General features: G+C 41.2%; 1 protein-coding gene across 2 annotated transcripts in view; it reads left to right on the forward strand.

Annotated features, from left to right (window-relative positions):
- dnm3 (dynamin 3) overlaps positions 1–22,047 on the forward strand; it is a 28,170-nt gene extending 6,123 nt beyond the window's left edge. The window contains exons 6-21 of one of the 2 annotated variants that reach the window (XM_014470903.2): positions 1,139–1,299; positions 1,376–1,518; positions 1,603–1,738; positions 1,850–1,917; positions 2,001–2,139; positions 3,325–3,411; positions 3,521–3,591; positions 3,670–3,730; positions 4,366–4,392; positions 6,290–6,403; positions 13,357–13,466; positions 17,861–17,972; positions 18,584–18,742; positions 18,892–19,115; positions 20,461–20,619; positions 21,676–22,047. In XM_014470903.2, coding sequence (XP_014326389.1) covers positions 1,139–1,299; positions 1,376–1,518; positions 1,603–1,738; positions 1,850–1,917; positions 2,001–2,139; positions 3,325–3,411; positions 3,521–3,591; positions 3,670–3,730; positions 4,366–4,392; positions 6,290–6,403; positions 13,357–13,466; positions 17,861–17,972; positions 18,584–18,742; positions 18,892–19,115; positions 20,461–20,619; positions 21,676–21,709 — 1,805 coding nt within the window. In that variant the 3' untranslated portion in view covers positions 21,710–22,047. The remainder of the gene's footprint in view (positions 1–1,138; positions 1,300–1,375; positions 1,519–1,602; positions 1,739–1,849; positions 1,918–2,000; positions 2,140–3,324; positions 3,412–3,520; positions 3,592–3,669; positions 3,731–4,365; positions 4,393–6,289; positions 6,404–13,356; positions 13,467–17,860; positions 17,973–18,583; positions 18,743–18,891; positions 19,116–20,460; positions 20,620–21,675) is intronic. The other variant, XM_023339950.1, reaches the window with a different exon arrangement.
- Positions 22,048–24,684: the final 2,637 nt, after the last annotated feature.

A 24,684-nucleotide genomic window follows, 5' to 3' on the forward strand; every position in this document is an offset into this window, starting at 1 on the left:
ATGGTTATATTTCTTTTTTGGTGTTTTATGGTGGTGTTGGCCACAAGTGTGGCATGCTTTTGAATTCAGTCTCCCCGAGGCAATACATTGTAGATCCACCTTCTGCAATCAAAGCTGTAACTCTTTCTGGGTGTTTCTGTATCATTTGGTTGGAGGCTGAAATTGTTGCTCATAGCTCAAGCTTAGTCGGGCTGGATAAAGAACAACCAATTTTTTCAAACATATTGCCACAGTCTATCAGTGGGATTTGAAGTCTAGACTTTGACTGGGCCATTTTGTCTGTTGAAAAGACTTTGACACAAACTGTTATATTACTGACAGGGTATTTGTGCGTTTGCAGTTATGCCACACTCCATTGTCAGATTAATTAAGCAGTTAGTTATTGAAGCTTGGGGTATTGTTTTATTACCTAACAAACCTCTGAGGGGTTCACCGAGTAGCAACTCATAGTAACATAGTAACATTAAACTACTCACAGGTGTAGAAGCTACTTGTGAAGGAAGCTGGTTGCACTGCAATTGATTTAGATGTATCAAAGTAAAAGTGGTTATACACACATAATATGCACTCCACACATTTTCAAAATTATTTACACAAAACAAATCATTTTCCTTTTAGTTACTGACATCAAAACCAGATTAAATCATGAAAGTTTGTGAATGTAACATGTACAGGGTTGAAAACGTTCAAGTGATGTGAACTTGAACTTTTTCAAGTTCACATCACTTGAACTTGATGTGAACTTGAGAAAGTTCACATTAAGTGAAAAAGTTTTATTTTTTACTTTTCCTCGTAGTAGAGCTGTGCAGGTAATTCGTGTCATCTTTGATTGACTGCAGTACTGAAGAGAAAGTTAATATGATCTGAAAATAAACTCCAAACAAACAAAAGTGTTGTTGGGAAAACGGCATCAACTCTCGGCAGACAGCTGCGCCTCAATGCCCGCTCTCCACTGGTTTACCAGTAAACATGGACCCGCACGTGTTTAAAATAAACAAAAACATCAAACTCACTTCCACAAGAAGCATAGTAAAGCTTGTACTTATATACACATATACTATATGTTCCTCATATTACTGTTGGTGTTGCCTACAGTGACCAGATGCTCATTGCTTGTGCTTTACCTCTTCCTCCCCAGGTTACATAGGGATTGTGAACCGCAGCCAGAAGGACATTGATGGGAACAAGGACATCATGGCAGCCCTGGAATCAGAGAGAGATTTCTTTCTGTCCCATCCAGCTTACAAACACATAGCAGAACGCATGGGGACCCCATATTTACAAAGAATACTTAACCAGGTTAACGTCAATTCACGCATGCCCACTTGGGAACAGAAACGCATTGCACTTGAGCATTGACAGTACTTGTTTGCAGCAACTGACAAACCACATCAGGGAAGCGCTGCCGGCCTTTCGTAGCCACCTACAGAGCCAGCTTCTGGCCTTGAATAAAAAGGCTGAAGAATACAGGAAGTTCAGTCCAGACGATGCTTCACGCAGGACCAAGACACTGCTACAGTTAGTCGCTCTTTGTGTTTATTCTTATGTACACCTTTTAATTGATGTGTATGTGGATGTCCAATGTGTTTTTTCTGTCTTTAGATTGGTTCAGCGTTTGGCTGTTGACTTTGAGAAGCTAATCGAAGGGTCCGGTGACAAAGTGGACACAGTGACACTCTCTGGAGGGGCTAGGATCAACCAAATCTTCCACGAACGCTTCCCCACCGAGCTGGTCAAGGTATGTGTGTTTGAGTTGCACTTGGCAAGCGGCCATACAACTGTTCTCTGATAAATTATGACCCTCAGTAGCTGTAATGTTTAACTGTAATGGTGCGATGTCCTCACCAAGATTGAGTCTGACGAGAGGAAGCTCCGCCAGGAGATCAACTATGCCATACGAAACATACATGGAGTCAGGTGCAGTACAGAGTTCAGCCCCCTTTCCTCATTTGTAGTTTTCAGTTCCAAAATATAATTCTATGTTTTTTCTCCCCTCACAGGACAGGCTTGTTTACACCTGATATGGCATTTGAAGCCATAGTAAAGAAACAGATAACAAGTCTTAAAGGGCCGTGCATTAAATTCATTGACATGGTCAGTCAGGAACTGATTACGACTGTTTACCAGTGTATTAGCAAGGTATGAAAATGCTGTACTTTGCAAATGTGTTCAGACCCATTAAACTGTCTCTTTACAAAAATGAAAAAAAAAAGAAGTCTGGAAAGTGTGGTGTGCATTTATGTTCAGCCCCTGTTACTCTGATACCTCTAAATAAAATCCAGTCCAACCAAATGGCTTAGACGATCACCTAAGTAATAAATGAAATCCACCCTTGTGCACTTCAATCACAGTTTTCTGTAAAGAACATAAGAGAACAAACGCATCATGAAGACAATGGAACACAGCAGACAGGTTAACAATAAGGTTTTGGGAACATTTAATGTAGTGTTAAATAAATAAATAAATAATCCATCATCAAAATGATAGAGAGTATGGAACAACTGGAAACCTAGCAACAAATGGCTGCCCTCTGAAAACTGAGAATGCAGACAGAGGGAAATTGTCAGAAGGCCCATTATTACTTTATTGCAGCTGCAGAGATTCACAGCTAAGGTGGGAAGAATCTGTGAACAGGACAGTTATTAGTCCTGTAATTCACAAATCTGACCGTTACGGAAGAGTGGCAAGAAGACTTATCGTTTAAAGTCACAAGCCATAGAGGAGACACAGCAACCTGTGAAGGAAGGTTGTCTGGTCACATTAGACCAAAGTAAAGTCTTTTGGCCTGTATGTGTGGAGGAAAAGTAGCACTAGACCTAACCTGGAACACACCGTTGCTGCAGTAAAAAGTAAAATACAACGGAGATAGCATTATGTTGTGGGGACTCCATTTTTTCAGTAGGGATCATCTTTTTTCCTCCAATAAAAGATGATCGGAGGATGAATGGAGCTGAAAGACTTGAAACAAATGTTCTACTTCCAGCAGTACAACAACCTAAGTCTACAGTCAGAGATACTTGAAATATTTCAAATCAAATCAAATCCTTGCCCACTTTTTTTTAGACAAAAATTTGTTAAACAAAATTTTTACAAACATGTCTCATTTTCCTTCCACTTGTTGTACGTTGGTTCAGACTGTCACATAAAATCCAGAGAAATTACATTGGGAGTTTGTGGTCATATCACTAAAACTAATGCGGCGGTGTTAAAGGGGTTATGAATACGTTTGAAAGGCACTCGACATGTCTGGTGTGTGTTCGTTGTATATTTACATGGTGTCGAAGCCGCCCCGTATGTGATTTCCGCTCTGTTTCTGCCACACAGCTCAGCGCCTTTCCCCAACTGCGAGAAGAGACGGAGAGGATTATTATCACTGAAATCCGAGAGCAGGAAAATAAATGCAGAGAGCAGGTTGTTCACACACACTTACACAGTGCAAAGGAAAATATTTTAGGTAATTTAGCTAAAATAACAACGTGTATAACGGCCCATTTCTCTGATTAATGTCTCCTCTGTTTAGGTCTTGTTGCTTATTGACATCCAGCTTGCCTACATAAACACCAAACATGAAGACTTTATTGGCTTCACTAAGTGAGTTGCTGAATTTGTATTATTGGGAAATAGAAGTTGAAACAAGGAGTGAGAATATGTGCTATTTATCCCTCTCAGCTCCCAGCAAGTGAACAGCCAAAGCAATATGAACTCGTCAGTACAGATTGCAAGGAACCAGGTGAGGTTTAAGCAGATAAGTTCATTTCTTGTTATTTGCCGTATTTCACAGAAATTAAGACGGATCAAACATGCTTTTTAAAGAGATTTTCAACTGGACTATCTTGTAAAATTCAATTATTATACAGTGAAATTGGACTCATTTAATCTTTCTACATTATACTATATCTTAAGCTATATTATTGTGCCATGCGTTATTGATGGAAGTTTTTTCTGTTCTGGTAGCTTCAAGTGAACTTGTTTTGTATGAACTGGAGTCTTGGGTCCTGCAATGAAACCATAATTGTTTTTGAATTTTCCCAGAAATGAAGACTTTTTTTTTTTGTCCCAGTCTGCTATGATTTATTCGTAACACATTTATGCAAAAGCAGGAATAATGGAAAACACATTTCCCGTGTCTTGCATCGGGAACCTTGACGTATGAAGCTGACAGTATTTGTTCAACAGCAGCAGATTGTAACTACGGCCTGGGGAAAATAAAAAAAAGAACATCGTGCTCTTGCACAATCTATCACAGAGCTTTTACAGTAGTTAGCTTAGAAAGGATCAGCATCTATGAGAAATTCTAAAAAACACAGTAGATAAAAAATCCAAGTTAACGTTAATGGTGGTACTTTATCTTCTGCTTTTCTACAGGGTGTGGTGTTTCGCTCGAATCGAATAGTAGGAGTCAAATCTTTTTTTAGTTTTTGTTGTTTTTTTTTCTTCTTTTTCACTGCCGCTACTTCTTTTAAAGATTCGTGTGCCAGATTCAGGCTCCAGGGCTTCGGGGTCAGCATGCTGCTTCTGTTGAACCTCGTTACTTCTTCACATTTTTCTCAGTCGCAATACCTGTACTGCACTACCGTAACAATATGCATGTGCTGTTCTTTTCTTATTTTTTAAAATATCTACAGATGTCATGCAAGGTTTTCCTATTTGCAGGATGTATGTGCCACATCATGGCATTATGTCCTGTTTCCTCTGGTTTTACTCATGGTGCATCTTTCCTCTACAGTGCATTGTCTGTCACCCACGTTGAACTCTTCCTTCCTGTTGTTGTTTTTTTTTTCTCTCAGATGAGCTGTTACTCCTGTCTTTGCTTATTACAAAGTCTTTACCTGTTTAATAGATCTTTGATTACTAAATCCTAACTGGTGGTAAAATATTCTGGGCACCATGCAATATCAGAAAACATATGTGATGCAAGTTTACAACTTACTAATTTGCACAATCTTTTTTTTCCACTTAGGTTTAAGCTGTTTTTTCTACCAGCAAGGTCTATTCTCTTTGTGTTACTGAGGGGAGAATAAACATTGACGCTATCAGTGTTTTTTCAAGTAAATTTATTTCTGAAAAGGCCAGTTGACATGAAATGAAACAGACCAGTTGTCGGGACAACACAAACGATACACACATACAAAGAAATAAAAAATAATTGAATAAATTAATCAACTCGTTAAGCTATGTTATTTGTAATAATGGGATGGAAACTCCAGAATGTTAAGTTCTTTCCATTGGATTCTTTTGGTGATTGACTTGGCCACTGAGCAGCTTTATTTTCTTTAGCTGAAACCATTTAAAACTGTACTTGGCGCTGTGGTCGGACACATTATCTAGCTGAAAAAATCCACTGTTGTTTTATCTTCACGTTCTTATCGAGAACACTTAAGTAAAATTTCTAAATTCATTCTTTCTTTAATTATATGAAAGCCTGCATTGCTAGAACCATGGGCAAAAAAAACAGTGATATTATAATATTCCCACCTCCAAACTTTATTGTTGTTATAGGGCTTTTGGGGTGATGTGCAGTTGTGTTCCTGCTCCAATTACGGTCCATGACAGATATATCCAGGAGATTTAGCTTAGGACTCGTCTGTATTAAATTAACTGCTGAGTCCAGGTTTTTATGAAGCTCTCTGCCATAAGCAGCTGTCTTTACAGATATTCTAATTATTCTTTTTGACTGTCAGAAATCTCACAAGGAAAATCCAGTTGCTGCTGGTTAATGTTGTTTTTTCACTTCTAAATTATGATCCAACATTTAGAAATTTAGAATTATGCCTGCAACCTGTATCATTTGTATTTTTTCCAAAAACAATGTTGTGATATTCTTTACTGTTAGCTATTATTATATGTTTCTTGTGAGATACTTTGATAATAAGAAGCGTGTTTTTGGCGCCCATTTAGATCTGAATCAGCTTATGTTAGTTTGAATTTCTATGATGCAATAATTCTTTCTAAATATGACAGATTTCAGCTATTTTATTTGCTTTCAATAAGTCTTTGCACCTCATTTTCTTTCAGTTCTTTTTCATTTTTCCCCACTTCATTACAAATATTTTCTGAAATGTTTTTGGTGGTTTCTTTTTATTTATTGTTTGCCTGGGTTGTCACCAACATTTGGTGTGAGTCTCAATCTGCCCATTAGAAATATATTTACTGAGATGGTCAATTATTATTTTCCCCGCCGTATTTGCTTTGCTTAGCGTCTCACTGCTTCCAACAAGCCAAACCTCTCAACTTTTCCGCGGTGTTGTCATTGTGCTTTCTCAGCTTCCTGTTCTTGGCTGATTTTCAGGTCATACAAAAGGGCTGGCTCACCATCAGTAACATTGGCATAATGAAAGGTGGAGCCAAGGAGTTTTGGTTCATCCTCTCTACAGAGAGCCTATCCTGGTACAAAGATGGAGAGGTGAGGCCCCAGATATTCACATTTTTTATTTTTATGTTCATTAAATAAGAAAATCAGCAGTCCAGTCAATTCACCCAAAGTTTATTAACACACATCACAGCTTGAAGCAGTATGTTGAAGTGGTTAAGCACAGGGAATTAGACAGAGTGACGAGCCATTACTTCTGTGATCACAGCTTTAAGAGGTCGTTAAGCCATTCTGATGTCAGTGGGGCTGCCATCTGTCTGCCTGTCTGTGCCTGCTGTACAGGAGCAGAAGGTCTGCACAGCAAGTGTAGACAGGCAGACACACCACAACAGTCTCATCCGGTCACTGCTGATGACACTGGAAGAAGGGACGGCCTGAGTATTGGGATGTTGGTCAGAAAAGATGGAAAAAGGCATAGCAGCAAAGATTCCAATCAACACCCTAAAACTTAGGAAAAATAATAGTAATGCTAATGAAATTTTACTTCACTCCTAATCAACTTTCAAATAACGTGGTTTGTTGAGCATTTTCGTAGCATGCTTTTGCATATACTGTGGCTGAATAGTTTGAAGACCGTGTTAAATAGCTAATTAAGGTTTCTGTCTCTTTAGAAAAGTTATGACTGCATTACTTGCAGAACTGAAAGAGCATCTTGAAGCTTTTTTTCTCTGACCAGCTAACTCTTACTCTCCTCTCCTGCCACCTGGACCTGCAATTGACCCCCACCATTTCCCCCATTCATTCCTCCGACACCCCCCAGTTCCCCCCTCGCTCGTTCCCCCTTTACTCCTCCTTTTCTTCCTCTTCTGGGAGTTCAGGCATTTGGAGCGGCTCACTTTGACACAGCTGGAGCTGCCCCAAGCCAAACTAAGACACACACACTAACACTGAGTGGCCTGAGTTGTATACACAGCATACAGAGCACATGTTGGCTCTGATGTAAACAAAGTGGCATGCAAATAGCAGAGAAAAATATACACTCACTCAGACATACACACGGTCACTTTTCAGATAAACAGTGGATTGCTTGAACACAGCATTCCAGATGCAGCCCCAGGCATACACGCCGTACACACACTGTGTGTGTTAGAGAGGCCTCTGCTGGTATGACCTTACTAAGCATTTACTTACTCATAGAACATCTGCTAGGAATGATATAAATACAAGCACCCTTTGGTCACATCAAAACAACAATGTCTTACTACTTGCAGAACTCAGATTTGTTCTGCAACATCATCCATTGATGCATCTAAGTTGCATCAATGGATTTTGGCATTGTCAGACAAGTTCCTGGTCAACGCTCGCATCCCCTCCCCGTTTTGAGGTTTATCAGCTGTTTGTGTTTGGAAGGCCTGATTACATTCTCAGTCACGCGTGTTGTCACAGTAGATCAGATCCACGGCCTTTGTGTGAACACCCGCACGCAGACACGCACGTACAGAGAGTTGCACAAATCAAAACTTCTGCTTCTTCTCTCGCTCGGTTCCCGCCCTCGTAACTCCCCCGCCCACGCTCTACCTCCACAGACATTTCTCTTTTCTTTGACTGCTGCCTTCTTTTATTTTCTCTTTTCTTGGGCCTCCGTTGCCTTTTACTCCTCCTTTACTCTGCCTCTCTCAGTCTGGCTCACCCCTTCCCCAAACGCCCCCCCCCCACCTCTGTGGTTGGCAGTCTCTCTGGGACTGTGCACATTCCTGGCTGGAAAATCTGAAGCTTTGTCCAAACACCAGCGTCCAAGATCTGCCCAGAGAAATCCCACATGGCTGAACCTATACTGCAGGCCTCCCCTTTGTGACCCTCCCCAGCCCCTCCAACTCAGTCCCACCTTTTCTTTTCTCTACTTCTCCACAGCAAATACTCCACCTCCCATCTCTCCCACCATCCTTGTGTCAGCTAATTACAAGTATCCACACTTTAAAAAAAAAACTGCAGCTGTGCATTGCATCTGCCTTCTATGCATTTGCGCCCTGCATTGACCTCATACCGAGGGCCTAGAATAATAGTTCAGAGTTTAAACTGAGCAGCACACTGAGCAGACACACATTCCTGCACCCATTTCACTGCCAGGGCTCCACCAGGCATCCTGAAGAAAAACAGACGGCTCATGCCTATATGCACTCAATCTGGATGCTACTACTCTGTGTGTGTGAGAGAGGCCTGTTCCATATCACAAATCCATTAGTTTCAAGGAAAAGGAGTGGACGACTTCAAACACCACAGCTCGGATCCACAGTGCTTCGCAAACCGCCCTGATATCACAGAAGACGACTTCCACACACATATGCACCAACATATGGTACATTCCTGCGAATAAAAACTATGATTAAGAGCTGCTATGTTCCAATTGAGATCCAAAAAACCTAAAAAGGTTGCTGTACAGTTATTGATGCAAGAAGTTTACATTTAATACTAAGGGATTATCACAATGGTAGTCACTTTAAGTCATGCATTCTCTTCCTTTAGCTTGTACTCTCTGACTTAGACATCCCTTCACTTTTACAGACGACAGCTGAAAAATCTACAAAATCGATATCACTTGTCTTGACATTGAATTGATTTCTATGTAATAAAAATTAGAACTGAACAGACTGTTGAAAGCATTTGAGCATCTTGCACAACACGGCAATGCTAGACCGACAATGTTAGACCATACAGACTCAGGCGACTGAGTCTTTGCTCAGTTGCCTGAGCAAAGACTACGTGCTAGTTGTCATGTCCTTGCAAGCAGATGCTGCTGATGTCTTGGCTGTTGATGCTCTTCCATGCACAGTCTAACCAATGTGCAGACTACTGTACACCAGAAAGATCCTGAACAGGTAGTCTGAACACTGGGATGACGGAGCAGGACCCCTTTTCTCGTTTTCTCTTCCCTCTCTCCGGCCTCGCCCCTTCCATCAGTGGTCGTCTGCTAGCTCTCCCTCCAGAAGCTAGAGGAAGAGTTGGCGAAAAGTTTCCTCTATAATTCAGCTGCTTTTCCCGCTATCCGGTCTGGACGCCAGGTCGAGGGAGCAAGAGGTCTTCATGTGCATCGGACATCCACTCCAATGGGTGTCTGTCCTGCACGGATGTTAACGTATTTCAGGCCGGCTGTCCACAGGACTGTGTCCCAGCTTAGTATCCAGTCTTGACGTGGCACATTCGCTCATTCAGCCAGAGATCTGCCTGTTCACTCTGGGAAGGCATAAGGAAATAAGGGGAGTGAGAGAAGGAGAGAGAGTTAGGGAGGAACTTAGCAGCCATATATGGGTTGATGGAACCCATGGGGAATCAACTTTGCAGTGGTCTGGATTTTTTCGCCATTTCTTCTTCACTGCCTCCTCTGCTTTCCATGTTCCTCAAAGTTTCCTTGTCTACTTTTGTAAAATTCACGTCCCTCTATCCCTCTTGTCATCCCCTATCCGTCCACTTCCTCTCTTTTTACATCTATACTTTCTACTTCTACCCCATCAGAGCACCCTTTACTCACTCCATTCCCCTCCCCTCTTTCTAAAGTGATCCCAGATGTTGCTGTACTAGCGCCAATCGCGTTTTGTCATTTTTTTTCAATGCCTGTTACAGGAAGTGGGCCTCTTTTGGAAAAAAAAGGAAAGGGGAGAAAAGGAAGAGAGTCATAGGGTTCAGGGGAGCACTGAGAGAGGGAAGACCTAAATGTAGTGTCAAATCTCAGTACGCATATTTGCACATTTTTACTCACAGAGCATCCAGGACAGTTAGCAGATCCTCTGAGTACCCAGGTTTCTATGGATGTCATTATTTGTTTTACAACATCCATGGCTGTTCCTATGACTAGTGTTTCTGGAAGGCCTCTTCTCCAAGGTTAGTCAGAGGGGCTGGGGAAGAATGAGGGGGAAGGGTTGCATTTCAGGAGAAATGTTGTGTTAGAGCTTTAGTCCTGAGTAATGACTTTCACATGTGGGCCCGGCATCTTTCTTGTTTTTTTTTTTTGTACTCCCCTCCTTGTCTCCCTCCTCTCTTCACTTCGACATCATACCCTGCCTCCATACCGTCTGCTTCTCCTCACACCGGCTTCTCAACTCCTTCAGCTGTTTTCTGCCATTCAAGAGTCTCAGTGTAGAAACTTATAGACAACTCTTTGGCTCTTTTCTGTGGTGTATCTGTTGTCTCTCTTTTATCTGTGAGTGAGTAACTGGGTAGCAGAAGAATTATCTCATAAACAGTGCCTTGAAATGTATGCATACCTCTTTTTGTCATGTTAAAGCAATACATTTTAATTTAGTTTATTGAGATGTTATGGGATGGTTCATCACAAAGTAGTGTGGAAGGAAAATGATACATGGATATCAAACAGTTTTACTAATAGAAATCTGAAAAGGCGTGGCTCCCATTGCCTTCAGTTTCCCAAAAAGTCAATACTTGGTAAAACCACATGAAATTATAGCTTCAGGGTTTTTGCTGTATGTCTCAGCCAGTTTTGAACATCTCAATACTTTTTTTTTGGTCCTTTGCTGCATGTGCATCTGTGAATGTCAGTTTTTAGGTCTTGCCACAGATTCTCAATTATATATGGGCCCAGACTCTGACTGTACAGTTCTAGTACATAATTATGCTTTGATCTGAACCAGCTCTGATTGAACGGAGCATCCGGAAAGTTTTTTGACGCCGCTTCACCTTTTCCACATTTTGCTATGTTACAACCTTATTCCAAATAATTAATCTCTTTTCTCAAAATTGTACACAAAATACTTAATTATGGCCATGTGGAAAACATTTGCAAAAACATTTGTCAATGTCTTTTGCAAATTCATTAATAGTGGAAAATGAAGACCTGACATTTGCGTAAGTAATCACAGCTCATAAAGCTCACAATTAAGCTGTTTCCACTGATCATCCTTGAGACCTTTCCACAACCTAAATGGTAAATTTAGTTGATTGGATTTGATTTGGAAAGGCACACATCTGTCTATGTAAGGTCCAACAGTTGATGGTGCAGGTCAGAGGTCAAGCACCACGTATGAAATCAAAGAAATTGTCTGTAGACCTCAGAGACAGTATTGTCTTGAAGCACAAATTTGGGGAAAGATACAGAAAAAATCCTGTTGCTTTGAAGGTCCCAATGAGCTCAGTGGCCATCATTGGTTAATAATAGAACCTTGGAACCTCCAGGACTCTTCCTAGAGCTGGTCGGCCATCTGAACTGAGCAATCTGGGGAGAAGGGCCTTAGTGAGGGAGGCGACCAAGAACCTGATGGTCACTCTGTCAGAGCTCCAGTGTTTCTCTATGGAGAGAGGAGAACCTCCCAGAAGGATAGCCACCTGCAGCAATCCACCAGTTGGGCCTGTAAGGTAGAGAGTTCAGATGAAATACACTTCTTAATAAAGGACACATGGCAGCAACTCTGGAGTTTGCCAAAAGGCACCTGAAGAACTCGGATCAGGAGAAACAAGATTCTCTGGTCTGATGAGACAAAGATTGAACTTTGGTATGATTGCTAGGCACATCATGTTTGAAAAAACCAAGCACGACTCATCCCCAGTGCAATACAGTCCCCACAGTGAAGCATGGTGGTGGCAGGATCATGCTATGGTAATGTTTTGCAGCTGCAGGGAACTGTCAGACTAGTCTTGATCTCATACTGGGGGTGACGGTTCATTTCTCAGCAGGACAACGACCCAAACTCATGGCCGAGATCTCAAAGGAATAATTTCAGAATTACTCACCTGGAGTGGCCAAACCAGAGTCCAGACTTGAATCTGATTGAATATCTTTGGAGAGATCTGGGGGGGAAAAAAACGTCTGCACAGACATCTCCATCCAACCTGATGGAGTGTGTGAAAAAACTACTTACAGATACAGTAGGTGAGCTATTTCAATTTCATCAATTTCAAAAAGATTTCAAGCTGTAAATGCTTCCAAAAGCAGATCAATAAAGTATTAAGCAACAGCAGTGAGTACTCTGCATAAATGTGATTTATTGGTTTTCTATTTGGATCAAATTAGCAAAAATTCAAACATTTTTTTCACATTTCCATAATGAGATATTTGTGTATAGAATTTTGAGGAAAGGCATTCATTTAGTTCTATTTCGAACAAGGCTGTGACGAGGCAAAATGTAAAAAAAAAAAGCTCCTGCCTAAATTTAAAACCTTTTCCAACCTCAAATAGTTTATCTTTTAGAATTGTCATGTACGTACGTAGAAACTAATAGTTCTCCCCTTGATAGATTCTCCCACCCGTGCTGTGGATTCCCGCAGCTGCTCCAGAGATATCTGCCTTTTTTTTTTTTTTTTCTTGTTAATTAGTTCTCCGGCCTGTCAGGTTAGGTGGATAGTAATGTCTTTACAGGTTTGCAGTTGTGCCTCTCTTTTTTGGAGAATGTCTTGAACAATCCTCGGTACATTTCTACAAGCTTTGAATTTTTCTTTACAGTCTAACCCTATTTTAAATTAACTTTAATTCTGATTTCCCTGGAGTGATCCTTGGTCTTCATGATGTTCACTAATATTCTTTCACAAGCTTCTAAGCCCTTCATTGAACATTATGGTGGCATATCAAAGTAAACGGCGTTCACTATAAATGCATGCTCAACCTTTCATATTTGTATTTGTAAAATAACTTTGGAAACCTGAACCTAAAGTGTCATTTTTCTGATTTACAGTTTAATACAACTTGGTGTTGGTCCATCACATAAAAAACCCAATGAAATCTGTTAAAGTTTGTGGTTCTAACATTACCCAATGTAAAATAGCTCTGTGAAAGTACTGTATAATTGAGAGGCTCTATTAATACAGTAGTCAACAAGCCCTCCTCCCCTCTCCTTGCCCTCCCGTCTCCTGGCCCTTCTCTCTTTAAGGCAGAGAGTGGGATGTATTTACTACCAGACAACTTTTTATCTTTAGCCCCCAAATGAACCTGCTTCAGTCTCTGTTGTCTCTTGCTATCAACACTAATGTTGCCTTTTTTGTGATGTCATATTTTACTCTGCGTGCCTCTGTCAAATTTTATCTTTCCACACTCTCTTTTCCAGGAGAAGGAGAAGAAGTACATGCTTCCTCTGGACAACTTAAAGCTCAGAGATGTGGAAAAGGGCTTCATGTCCAGCAAATTTGTTTTTGCTATCTTCAACACGGAGTTAAGGTTTGTGTGCTTGGGGGCCTGGGGGCGTGTGTGTCTGTGTTTGTTTGGTGAGTCAGCGTCTGAGTCAGAAATGGGAGTGCTGCTCATGTCACCTGTGTGTTCGAGTTGTTGGTGATATTTTATGAGGGTGGACAGCGTCAGGCAAGGAAAAGGAGGAGATGTTAGATTGGTAATTTGCCCTTGCACTAACCCTCTTTCATTCAGCTTCGCCACTTTAACTAAAAGCATTTGCATTTGGGTACTGGAGTATGTCCCAGGCTGTTAAGGGGAAGATTTTATGAGTGTGAAAAAGGGGGAAAAAAGTGAAAGCAGTTGAGAAATGAGAACAACAGTGTTTAGGAGCTGGAGCTGGAGCTGACCCAAAGCCTGGCTGATTGTACAAAAGCATATGGGCTTTGTCTATAATTCTGCTCGGTGCTGTGATTCGGACGCAAAAACCCCCCAAAGTTTGAAGGTGGCCACAGGCGTTTGTGCGTTTGTGTACGCGTCTTTGCAAAGAATGCGCCTGTGGACCGCAGCATACCGACGGCAGGCTCATTAAGCAGCTAATCAAAGCCAGAGAGCTTGGATCAGAGATGAGGCTGCTCATGTTTGGAAAGAATTGCTCGACTCACCACAAAAAGGAGAAGGGGGGAGAAGAATTGGAAGAGCAGAGAGAAGAAAGAAGGCAGGAGAGAGAGTATCAGAGCCATCAGCCAGGAATGTGTCAGAGTTTGTCCTGTGGCGCCCCCCCCCCACCCGCCTTCACACACACATGCGCGCATGCACGCACGCACACTCCCCACCTCTTTCTGAGACCTCATGCTCTCTGTTTCTCTTTCTGTGTTTGTGTGTGTGGAGGGGGTCCCTACATGACAGTAATCAAAAACCTCAGGAAACTTTAAATCTGAGGCGGTTGTGGCTCTGCAAAAATTCCCAAAGTGAGTGAGTGAAAAAGAAAAAAAAAATAAATAAAAAAATAAAAACCTCCCAATGCTTATGAGCAGAGCAGAGGCTAGTAAAGAAAATGAGCGAAATCATGATGTAGGTGATAAATCAGACATGAGAACATTTATAGTGTGTGTACGGATGTTAGTATCTTTCTTGTAGCATAGTAGCGGTCCAGTATTGTCATGGGTGGCCTAACTCCCTCTCCGTTAGGCCACCACACCCTGACATATTAGCCTCACCCATCATAGACCAGTTATAAGCCTACCAACTGAAAGACCATTTCCTGATCTTTCTATATAACTCTCTTTTTTCTTTTGGTACAGCCTTCCCAGTTTCTCGTCTTTATTCCTGCTGTTTTTTATACAAAGGTTTCGCATTTTTGAGGTTCATTGCTGCATGTTCCGAATGTGAGAGAGGAACAACAAAACAACTGGGCGATTAAAGAAAAATGTTTAACAGATGGGCCACGGCCCGCTCCGCGGCCTGAAGTTGTGTCTTACTTCGCCGTGCTGGCTCCACAGCCGCTGCACAGAGACTGTAATGCAGACTAAAGTGAGTGTGATATTTAAGACCAACGGCTAAGAGAAAGATGAGCTTTAAAAGTGGGAAGGTGCATGATGGAAATAACAGCAAAAGGTTTTCAAGCAAATTTATGGGGGCTGAAATTCAGAAATCGTCTTTCTCTTTAAGTGCAGGACTGTTTTCGAATGTTTGCATGAGGGGCTGTTGCTGGAATCAAGGCATTGCAAGGATTTAATACATTTAAGAAACACAAAACCTTTACATAGTACCATTCCCACGGTCCTTGTAATGAGACGCCACAGAAAGAATGAGTGAGTTTTCCCAACTTACAGGAAAGCAGTGCCGATCAGCTGGCAGTAAGAAGACTCCCACATTTTGCCTTCACTTACAAGAAAAAAAATCATTCATGGTGTGTAAACTAAAAGAGCCCCACCTATCACTCCTATTATTTAGAATGCTTCGTTTAGCTAACTCTCTAGTATTTGGAATTTTCTTGCTTAGACTTGACTTGATTCATTTTTTAAAATATATTTACAACATGCAAAATGACTTGTTGTTTTGTTGGGATTTTTTTTTTATTTTTACACTAAAGCTCTTGTAGCTCTTGTATATCTTCTCAACCCTAAAACCAAGCCCTTCTTTTCTTTGGTTAACATTTATTTTTCAAGAGTGTGGTCTCTAAGGGAAAATCAAGAAAAATGCCGCAAAAACAGATCGCACGGTAAATGCATTCCAAAGTCCAAAGAAATACGAGACTTTAAGTTATTTTCAAGTGTTTGGTATGCATCGTAATTTTTAGCTCTTAGGATACGAGCGCTGTGTCTGTAAAGCAGCTGACTGCAGGCTACGTACCCAAGAGATAGCCCAACCTTGTAACTATCTACTTTCAGTTCGTCATACTCGCAGTACCATACAGAGAGTAAAACGATTAGAATTTTCTGCATAATAAGCACTTTAAAATCACATTCAATTTTGAGGGATGCTTCTTCAATATTTTTCCTATAGTCTGTGACTCAAAATCAGATTAACATGTAATAGTGTTATCATAACTGTAACAATCAAATTGTGCTAATTTAGCACCAGCAGGAACAATTACTGCATCCTGACATAACCAGTTTGCACAAACAGATTGTGTAAAATGTTTTTTCTTTGTCTTCTTCTGCATCAGTTTCTCTTTACACTTGATTTGACTGCATCCCATGCATCAAGTAAATCTGCTGAATACAGCCCAACCACGGAAATGTCTTCTGCTTCTTTTTTTTATTATTATTTTTATTTTTTACAAGAAGCTGTTCTCCCTCTGCGGTTCCCATATTAAAGCTGACCCAGCTTCGTTTTACACAGAACAATCATGCTGCGGTAATCATTACAGTGTATCCAGTCATTCAAAGAGAACACGGGGGAGGCCAGTCCGACTTTCACGAGTCTTCACGCCGTAAATTGGATTGGTCGTAAACATCGTCCGGTATTTTGTTCAAGTGACATGTTTGTAATGACTCAATAATAGCTTTCCCTTACCTATTGATTCAAACTGAGTCCAATGGCTGAAATCTCGAAAACCTATTAGCATAGAGAGCAATATTTACAACACACTTAGGGTATAGTTGTTCTGGTGACATTTACTTTGTGACATGGGAAGCGGCGGCAGTCATGATAATTTAAAACAAATACACCTCAATCAATTGGAATGTGTCTTCCAGTGACGGTTGCTGTCACAGTAAAACTACATTTTTGTGTTTACCTCCCTGATCAATGCTAAGTAGAGCCACATTTTCCTGCTGCTTCAGCTACAAGTCTTTAGGGGAATGTCTCTTACAACATTGCATATGATGTGACCCATTCTTCCTTGAAAATATCTGAATCAAAGTCAGAGGGGATAGAGAGCATTTGGAAGCACTCATTTTTCAAAGATTCTTAATGGAATTTAAGCCCAAGTTTTGACTGGGCCGTTTTTTTGGGGTTTTTTTTTACCCTTCCAGGGGGTCTTTTTGTGGGCTCTAGTGTCCCTTTTACGAAAGTAGGCTGACAGGAATGGGGAAGGAGAGGAGGGAAGACATGCGGCAAATATTGTCGGGTCCGGGAGTCGAACCCGCGACGGCCGCGTCGAGGACTCAAGGCCTCCAAATATGGATTGCGCTAACCCCTACGCCACTACGGCACGCCCCTGACTGGGCCATTTTAACACATCGATATGCTTTGATCGGAGTCATTCAATTGAAACTTTGGCTGAATGTTTAGGTTGTCCTGCTGGAAGACGAACCTCTGCCTCAAGTCCTACGGACTTTGTTTCTCTCTCTCTCTCTCTGTCTCTCTCCCGGACTTACCTCCATCCATTTTCCAGTCAAATCTGACCAACTTCTCTGTCCCAGCTGAAGAATGATCCCCACATCATGAGACTGCCACCTCCATGTTTTGCAATGGAGAAGACATGATTAAGACATGATGATTGCTGTTGATGTGCACCAATCATCAAAGTGTGCACATAATGTTTTGCTTGTTGGCCCAAAAGTTAAATATTCAGCACCTTCTTCCACATGCTTGCTGTGTCCCCAGTATGGCTTGTGGAAAACTCAAAATGAGACTTCTCGTACGTTTCTTTTGACATCAGTGTATTTAAGGGCATGACAATAAAGGAGGCTGAAAAGAAATTCACACTTTTCTGATTTTCATTTATTTATTTTTTTTTAAAGCGAAGGCTTTATTTTTTTCTATATCTACTCCACAAATTTGCATTGCATTGTGTTGGCTTATCACATAAAATCCCATAAAATGAAATATACGACAGTGTGTGGTTGTAACATGACTAGGTATAAATAAAAAATGAAAGGTATAAATGATTTTCTACCAGCCAGTGTTTACATTTTTTAGGGATTTGGAAATATCTGTCTGTGTGTGTGTGTTTTTTTTTTCTCCACTTCTAACATTATTGTAATGAATTGCAGAAACGTGTACAAGGACTACAAATGCTTGGAGTTGGCCTGTAACTCTCAGGAGGAGCTGGACAGCTGGAAGGCATCTCTGCTGCGGGCCGGAGTCTACCCCGAGAGAGACGCCGTCAGTACTTTAACCCCCGATTCAGCCTAAATAAATCAAAGCCTGACCTTTGACGCACCGGGGCACCACCTGCGTGCACCGTACCTTTGTGTCCCATGCACCCCATTGCCTTTGCTAACCTTAAACCCGAGGAACAACCCTGCAGCCCTCTCTCTCCATGCTCCCCTTTTACTCCCCCCCCTTTTGCCAAAGTGAAAAAGTGAGCCCTCCACCCCTTCCATCCCGCTCTGTTGTTGGCTGTTTAGCCCACATTCTTGGTCAGTGATGTCACTGCAACGTGTGTGTGTGTGTGTGTGTGTGTGTGAGAGAGAGAGAGAGCGAGAGAGCGCGTGTGTTCTAGTCTGTTTCTAATCAGCAGCTCTCCAACCCTTACCAGTTCAACTTTTTTTTCTTTCTTCTTCTCCCCCTCCTCTCTCCCTCCATCTTTTTGTGTTCACCCCATTCTTGTCTCTTGTTCTTTTTCTGTCAATTGTGTTTCTTCTTGACTCCCTACGTGACACAATATTACGCTGCATACACATTTATGAGTAACTTTATCCCCGCACTACTTCATGCTGTGCTATTTATTGTCAGTATGTCAGGTATACTGAATTGTTTCCTATGTCACACAGGCAGAGGAGCAGGAAAGCGGAGCTCAGAGCTTCACAGATCCTCAGCTGGAGAGGCAGGTGGAGACCATCCGTAACCTGGTTGACTCCTACATGAGCATCATCTATAAGACCGTGAGGGATCTGATGCCAAAGACCATTATGCACCTCATGATCAATAGTGTAAGCTCTTTAGATTGCACTGTTGGATCGTTTGTCATTTGTGCTTTCCACCATATGGTCTGTAGCACATGAAATTTTGAAATTCGAAGCCAGATTGCTTTGCCCCTCGGTTAAGGCTCGTCACGTCAGTGTCCGGTCCCTTTGTGCAGGTGAAGGAGTTCATTAGCTCCGAGCTCCTGGCTCAGCTCTACGCTCTGGGGGAATGCTCGGCTCTGATGGATGAGTCACCGGAGCAGAAGCAACACCGCGAGGAAGTGCTCCGTAAACACTCTGCCCTGAAGGAGGCGCTCACCGTCATCGGAGAGATCTCCTCCTCTACCTTCACCACCCCGCTTCCTCCACCCGTAGACTCTTCCTGGATACAGCACCAAAGGTACAAATCTGATGCGTTTAGAGGCTCTTGAAGCTGCTGAAATGTCAGGTTTTTATGATGCAAAAAACAAAGATTAAACTTTGATAACCGATTGTTGACTTTCTTCCACATATGGGACATAAATCCAAAAGACGAAGCACCTTCTTCGAGAAAGAAAAAGGAAAAGTTGCAATAATCTTGCGTATAAATGAACACCCTGAAGCGGTTACTTAATTAAAGCAGCTTTTGATTTCTGAATCCAGTTAGAATGAATCTGATGAGCCAGAAATAAATTCAAGCATTCCAAGTAGAAATTTCATGCCATTTGCGTCTTTAGCTAAAGTGAACCTTAAAGGAATCTCACTGTACTACGGTATCAGTCAGGACAAGGGCAAAACAAAATTGACTGCATCACATGTTGACCATGGCACTGAGAAGACAACCACCAATAAATGAGAGACAACACTGACAAAAAGAGACATTTCAGAAAATTAGAGAAACTAACCAGAGAGCCTGACAAGACGAAGGAAAGGCCTGCAGAAACTTCTTAAGGTTGTGTTGTACAGGTGACAACAATCTCCTGCACTCCATGTTTCTGGACAAGACGGCATTCTTTTCTCCCAAAGTGACCAAAACAAAGCTGATATTTTACGCCACAGTTCTATAAAGTAAATTTGGCCAAAAAAAACAACAACACAACATTCGCAGAAAGAACACTACGCCCACGTTGCATTTACGTTGTAACACTGTGAGTAACTAGCATCCTCATCTGGGGTTACTTCTTGGAGATGATGCTGTTTTCGTCTCTCTGGGTGAAACTGCGAAAAGTTTCAAATACCAGTTAGTTTGACCCATAACCTTCCGGTTTCTGCTGGAATGGTGAAGATTCCAGCAGAATCTGGAATCTGGTCTCGTTGTGCTTGGTCTCACAGCGAGACCAAGCACACATCCAAATAAACAAAAGAATGACTTCATTCGATGAAAATGCAAAAGGTTTGAAAATCGTCCAGCTGTCACTGGGAAATTTGTAGGGTCACCCAAAGAGTGCTGTGGACAAGAGATGTTCGTACAATCTGGTGGACTTGGACGCAACTTCGGGTCAAGACAGAAGCACGAGTACTGATACTGAACCAAAAGGTGTTTTAAGAAAGGGTGTGCATACGTTTACAGCCAGCTTATTGCTGATTGTTGATTTTTTTTTGCCCATCCTAAGAAACCTATTTGGGGGGGAAAAAAGTTTGAGAAAGTTTATCATAGTTTTGATTTTTACATCACAAAAGCCTGGGATTTGAGCAGGATGTCATGGATACAGGACATAAGGGGGTGAAAGTTAAGTTATTTGAGGTTCTCTTCTCCCTCAACACAGCTCAACACAACGTAAAAACTCGGCGACCGCTGGCAGGCTGGTGATCCGGGGCCACGCTCCGCCTGTTCCTCGTGTAAATCCCTCCGGACCCAACTCTTCCACTGACGGTCTCCAGCAGCTCACCGGTCAACACAACCGCGTCACAACCAGTGTGCCAAGGTGACTTCGAAACAGAGAAACCCTAACCGCAAACGCGACTCTTTGTATCACGTTGAGCCGAAGGTCTCGAAAGATCTGGATATTTAGGCACTCACTCTGAGCAAGTACACAATCACCAGCTACTCTGCAGAGGCACAGGGGCAGAGACTTGATATTTGAGCTGGGTGGGGGTCTGCTGGAAAATGTGTTTCTCATATTCCCCCCCCTTCCCAACAGCGTCAGTAGACAGGACTTTTCTTCTTGCAGCTTTCTACGAGAGCCAGAAACAACAGGCTGAGTTCTTTGTCAAGTTTTCATCTTTACATCAGTCATTCATCCCACCCACCCCCAACCCCCCATTTTCCCCTTTTCCTCAAGCATGCATTTGTTTTATGGCCGTTCAGAGTTTCCCCTCATGCAGTAACAATTATTTTTCCGTTTCTCCATATGCCTCTTTCTGGTGCTTTTTCTTCATTTCTTCTCGCTGGTTCCTCCCCTGCTTTTGGCGTGGCTCTTCTTTTTCGCTCTGCCTCATTTCCTCTGTGCTCTCCAATGGTTCCTTAGGTGCTTTCGTGCTCTCAGTCTTTCTTTCACTGCTTCTTGCAACCACACTAACCTCTCTTTAGGATTCTCTACACATTGCAGTGCTTCTGGAATTATGAGCTAATAGAAATAAGTCTTGCAAAAGTATTCATAGCCTTTGAACGTTTTTGCGTTTTGTCTGCAACGAACATTTGACGCCTTCAGGAGTAAAATAGTCCTGCTTGCTTTTTAAAAGTGGTTTCAGAGTAAAACTGACTGGGTACAAAATGAATGACGAGCTTTTCAAATTTGATTTGAACAACAATTTTGAAAACGTATATCCTTTCCCGACCAATTAGATTTATTTCATGTTGGTCTTTTGCGAGATTGAGGTTAAAATGTGAGATAATCTGGAAAAAGTTCGCCATGCCCTGCATGCACAGAAACTGCTCTGGCTAAAGACTGTCCAAATTATCGTCCTCAAATGATTTCTCTCTAACATACTCCTCGTTGTCCAACCCGACAGTGATATACTGTGTCTGATCTTCCCTCCAGGAGGCAACCCCCAGCAATCCCAGGTGTGAAATAGGTCCGTTCCGCAGGGCTTCCTTCCAGCTCTCGTTGACCACTACCAAGAAACGCCCATGACCTGCATGATGTATAATCCGGCTGAAGCACTTTCCTGGGCTTCTCTCCTTCTCTGCTGGGAACTGATGTCTGCAAAATTCACTCCGTCCTGCAGCCTGTCTTGTATATGATGTGTCTGCCCATTAAAAGCTGGAATGTGTGCGGCTGTCTGCTGATTTTTCTCAAGTGCCTCAACTATGTATTATATAAACCAATATGCTTGAAATTATTCTAATACAGAAGAATACAAATGTATTGTTCTCACTTCTATTGTTTGTGAATAAAAGTGAGTTTATTTTCCGTATGTTTTGTTGTTTGAAAAAGCCCCAGGAGGGGTAAAAAAAAAAAAAAACAACAACAAATTTTCACAATCATTGTTAGTTATTTCTGTTTTTCAAAATATGTTTATATGGCTGGACATTTTCAGCCATACATCCTTTAACGGTGTCACCACCAGGAGAGGGCCAGAGTTCCTTTTATGGGTTGAAAGTTTGTACTATTAGGAAGTCTGCTGCAGTTTTTGCCCTAACTGCTTAATCTGTGATTACGCTGTGGAACATCCCCTCAAGAACAGCTTCTTGTCTGCTACTGTGGAGTACAGTCTTGAAAATCCTTGTGGATAACAAAAGAAAATACCCAGAATATAAATTGGTGTCTTTTTTTTTCAGCAAAACTTGCAGCGACTTGTTAATTTGCTTGACGATGGTGGACTTTATTTTTTTTAAGTTAAAGACTATGGTATGTTTTCAAGTATCCATATGGTAAAGTTAATTTAATGCAGGAGCACAGGCTTGATTAACCTACAAGTGCCAGGTTCTGTTGAAAATCGTATTTTCAGAATTTGTGTTTCTTGAAAAAGAACATTTTCAAATGTTAAGTAGAATTTTTTGTTTGTTTGTTTTTTTTATTGGCTGACTATTTCTAAACAATGAAAATATGTTTAACATTGAGTTTGACCTTTTGGCAAAAATAAAATTGTCAATTAACTAACATTCAGCTACTAAAAGAAAAAAAACATGCAATGTTCAAAACGATGTTTATGTCAATGTTTGTGTGTGTGTCACATATCAGTTCAGCTTTCCATGTGAGTAGATAAATTACCCAAGAGTTTCACCTTTTAACACTCTAAATTTTTGAATCTTTCCCGCTCATTCTGATTGATATTTGAAACCACGGAGGAATTTAGAAATGTTCGAAACTACCTTGTTAAGAATCCGGCATTTTCACCATAGCAACAGCATAACGACGCTCAAATTCCGTTATGACTTTTGTTTTTGTCTGACCTCCATAACTATTAGGAGTCCGTTTGAACTATTTTCTTGATGCTCCCCCCCTATTTTTAGGCTTTTTAGGAACGTTTTTTTTTATTTATTTTACAGAAATACAACTTTTTGCTCCTCCTGAATTTCGAAACCACCCGTCATCTCCAAACTCCCCGACATGATTCATTCAGTTTAAGACAGGCTTGTTTCCATGACGACCTCTGATCCTTGCGGTTCTCTGAGGACGCCGCACTGCTGAAGACGGGTGAATCCGTATTGAAAGTGCAGCTTCTTCCGCAGCGCTGTTTCAGCCATGGCACCGACTAGGTTGCCAACTCCAAAGCCCCCAGTCACATCCCGAAGCAAGACGCACCGAACTGAGGTGAAGGTATGACACCTAGCGACCACAGCGCACTACTGGTAGCATGGCTGCATTCAAGTTCTTTATCAAGTTAGCGGAAAATGCAATTCATAACTGACGGCTAAAAAAAAAACACACACACAAAAAAAAAACCAAAATCTTCGCTGTAGCGGTTTTATAACACATTGCCTCTTACAACCGCACTGAAAGGTAAAATGACATAAAACAACAAACACCTTGTCTTGTTGATTTGTACTTTATTTAGACCCACTATATATATATATATAAAAAAATTAACATTAAACAACAGTAAAAGTCAGCGACAAGTTTGATCAGCTTACTCAATATAAGATTAAAATTGGCAATAAAAAGTGACTTTTATGCGAGATATTTCAATTAGCCAAACAGCTGTTTGTAATCAGCAAAAAGCTGACGTCACTGTCTTTTTCAAATCAACATGGCGGACTTTCTGCTCATCAGGGCCTGAGTGAGCCGAATATAACCGTGGCCTAGCTAAGCAGTCCGACATAAAAACAGAAGTTCTGTTTATATAAATAATGGCTCACATTATTGCAACTAATAGCTGAAGAACTTGACCTTTCCCTAATAAAATAAAATAAACTTGCAACGTTGATAGTGGTTTTTAAAAAAATAGTTCTGCCCTTTATTTTACAGAGTGATTAATTATTCACATAAGAAAAAGAGGCAAATTGTTCAACTGTGCTTTTTTTAAAAAAAATAATGTTTTAAAACAAAGATAACATTTGGAGTTAGAACATTTTTAATGTTCTTTAGCATCCTATTTTGACCAGTAGTGTGTGGATAGCATTACCTACTGTAAAAACAAACCGAGGGTAGGCCACATACCTAAACTCTTAAGATGTCTAAAAGGTTGCCAGCATTTCTAAAAACGGGATCTCCTAAAACAAAGAGCTCAAAACAGTAATGTTTCTGTAATTAAATAAATTTGGCAAAATGTTGCAAGGTCTTCTTTTTGTTTGAAATGATGGAGCAAAATGACCCTCGCCTGATGAAGTCTAGTTCTTTGTTACAGGAGCCTGAATGAACACCTGCCAGAAAATACAGTTTAATTTTAAACAACTGTTGTGACTCCTCTGACAACAGATTTGAACACCTCATTGAAAGTTAAAACAACAACTTGGAGTCTTCTCGCCACAGCAACAACTTGCACAACCTTGGACTTTGGTACTTAGTGCAACTTTGAAGCACTGAGTAGGTGTATCCACTTGTCAAAGAAGAATGGATTTTTCTAGTTTTTGGCAGGCTGATTTTTTTTAGTGCACCTCTTAAGAA

This window comes from Xiphophorus maculatus, chromosome 9 (genome assembly GCF_002775205.1).
Source record: "Xiphophorus maculatus strain JP 163 A chromosome 9, X_maculatus-5.0-male, whole genome shotgun sequence".
Taxonomy (NCBI): Eukaryota; Metazoa; Chordata; class Actinopteri; order Cyprinodontiformes; family Poeciliidae; genus Xiphophorus; species Xiphophorus maculatus.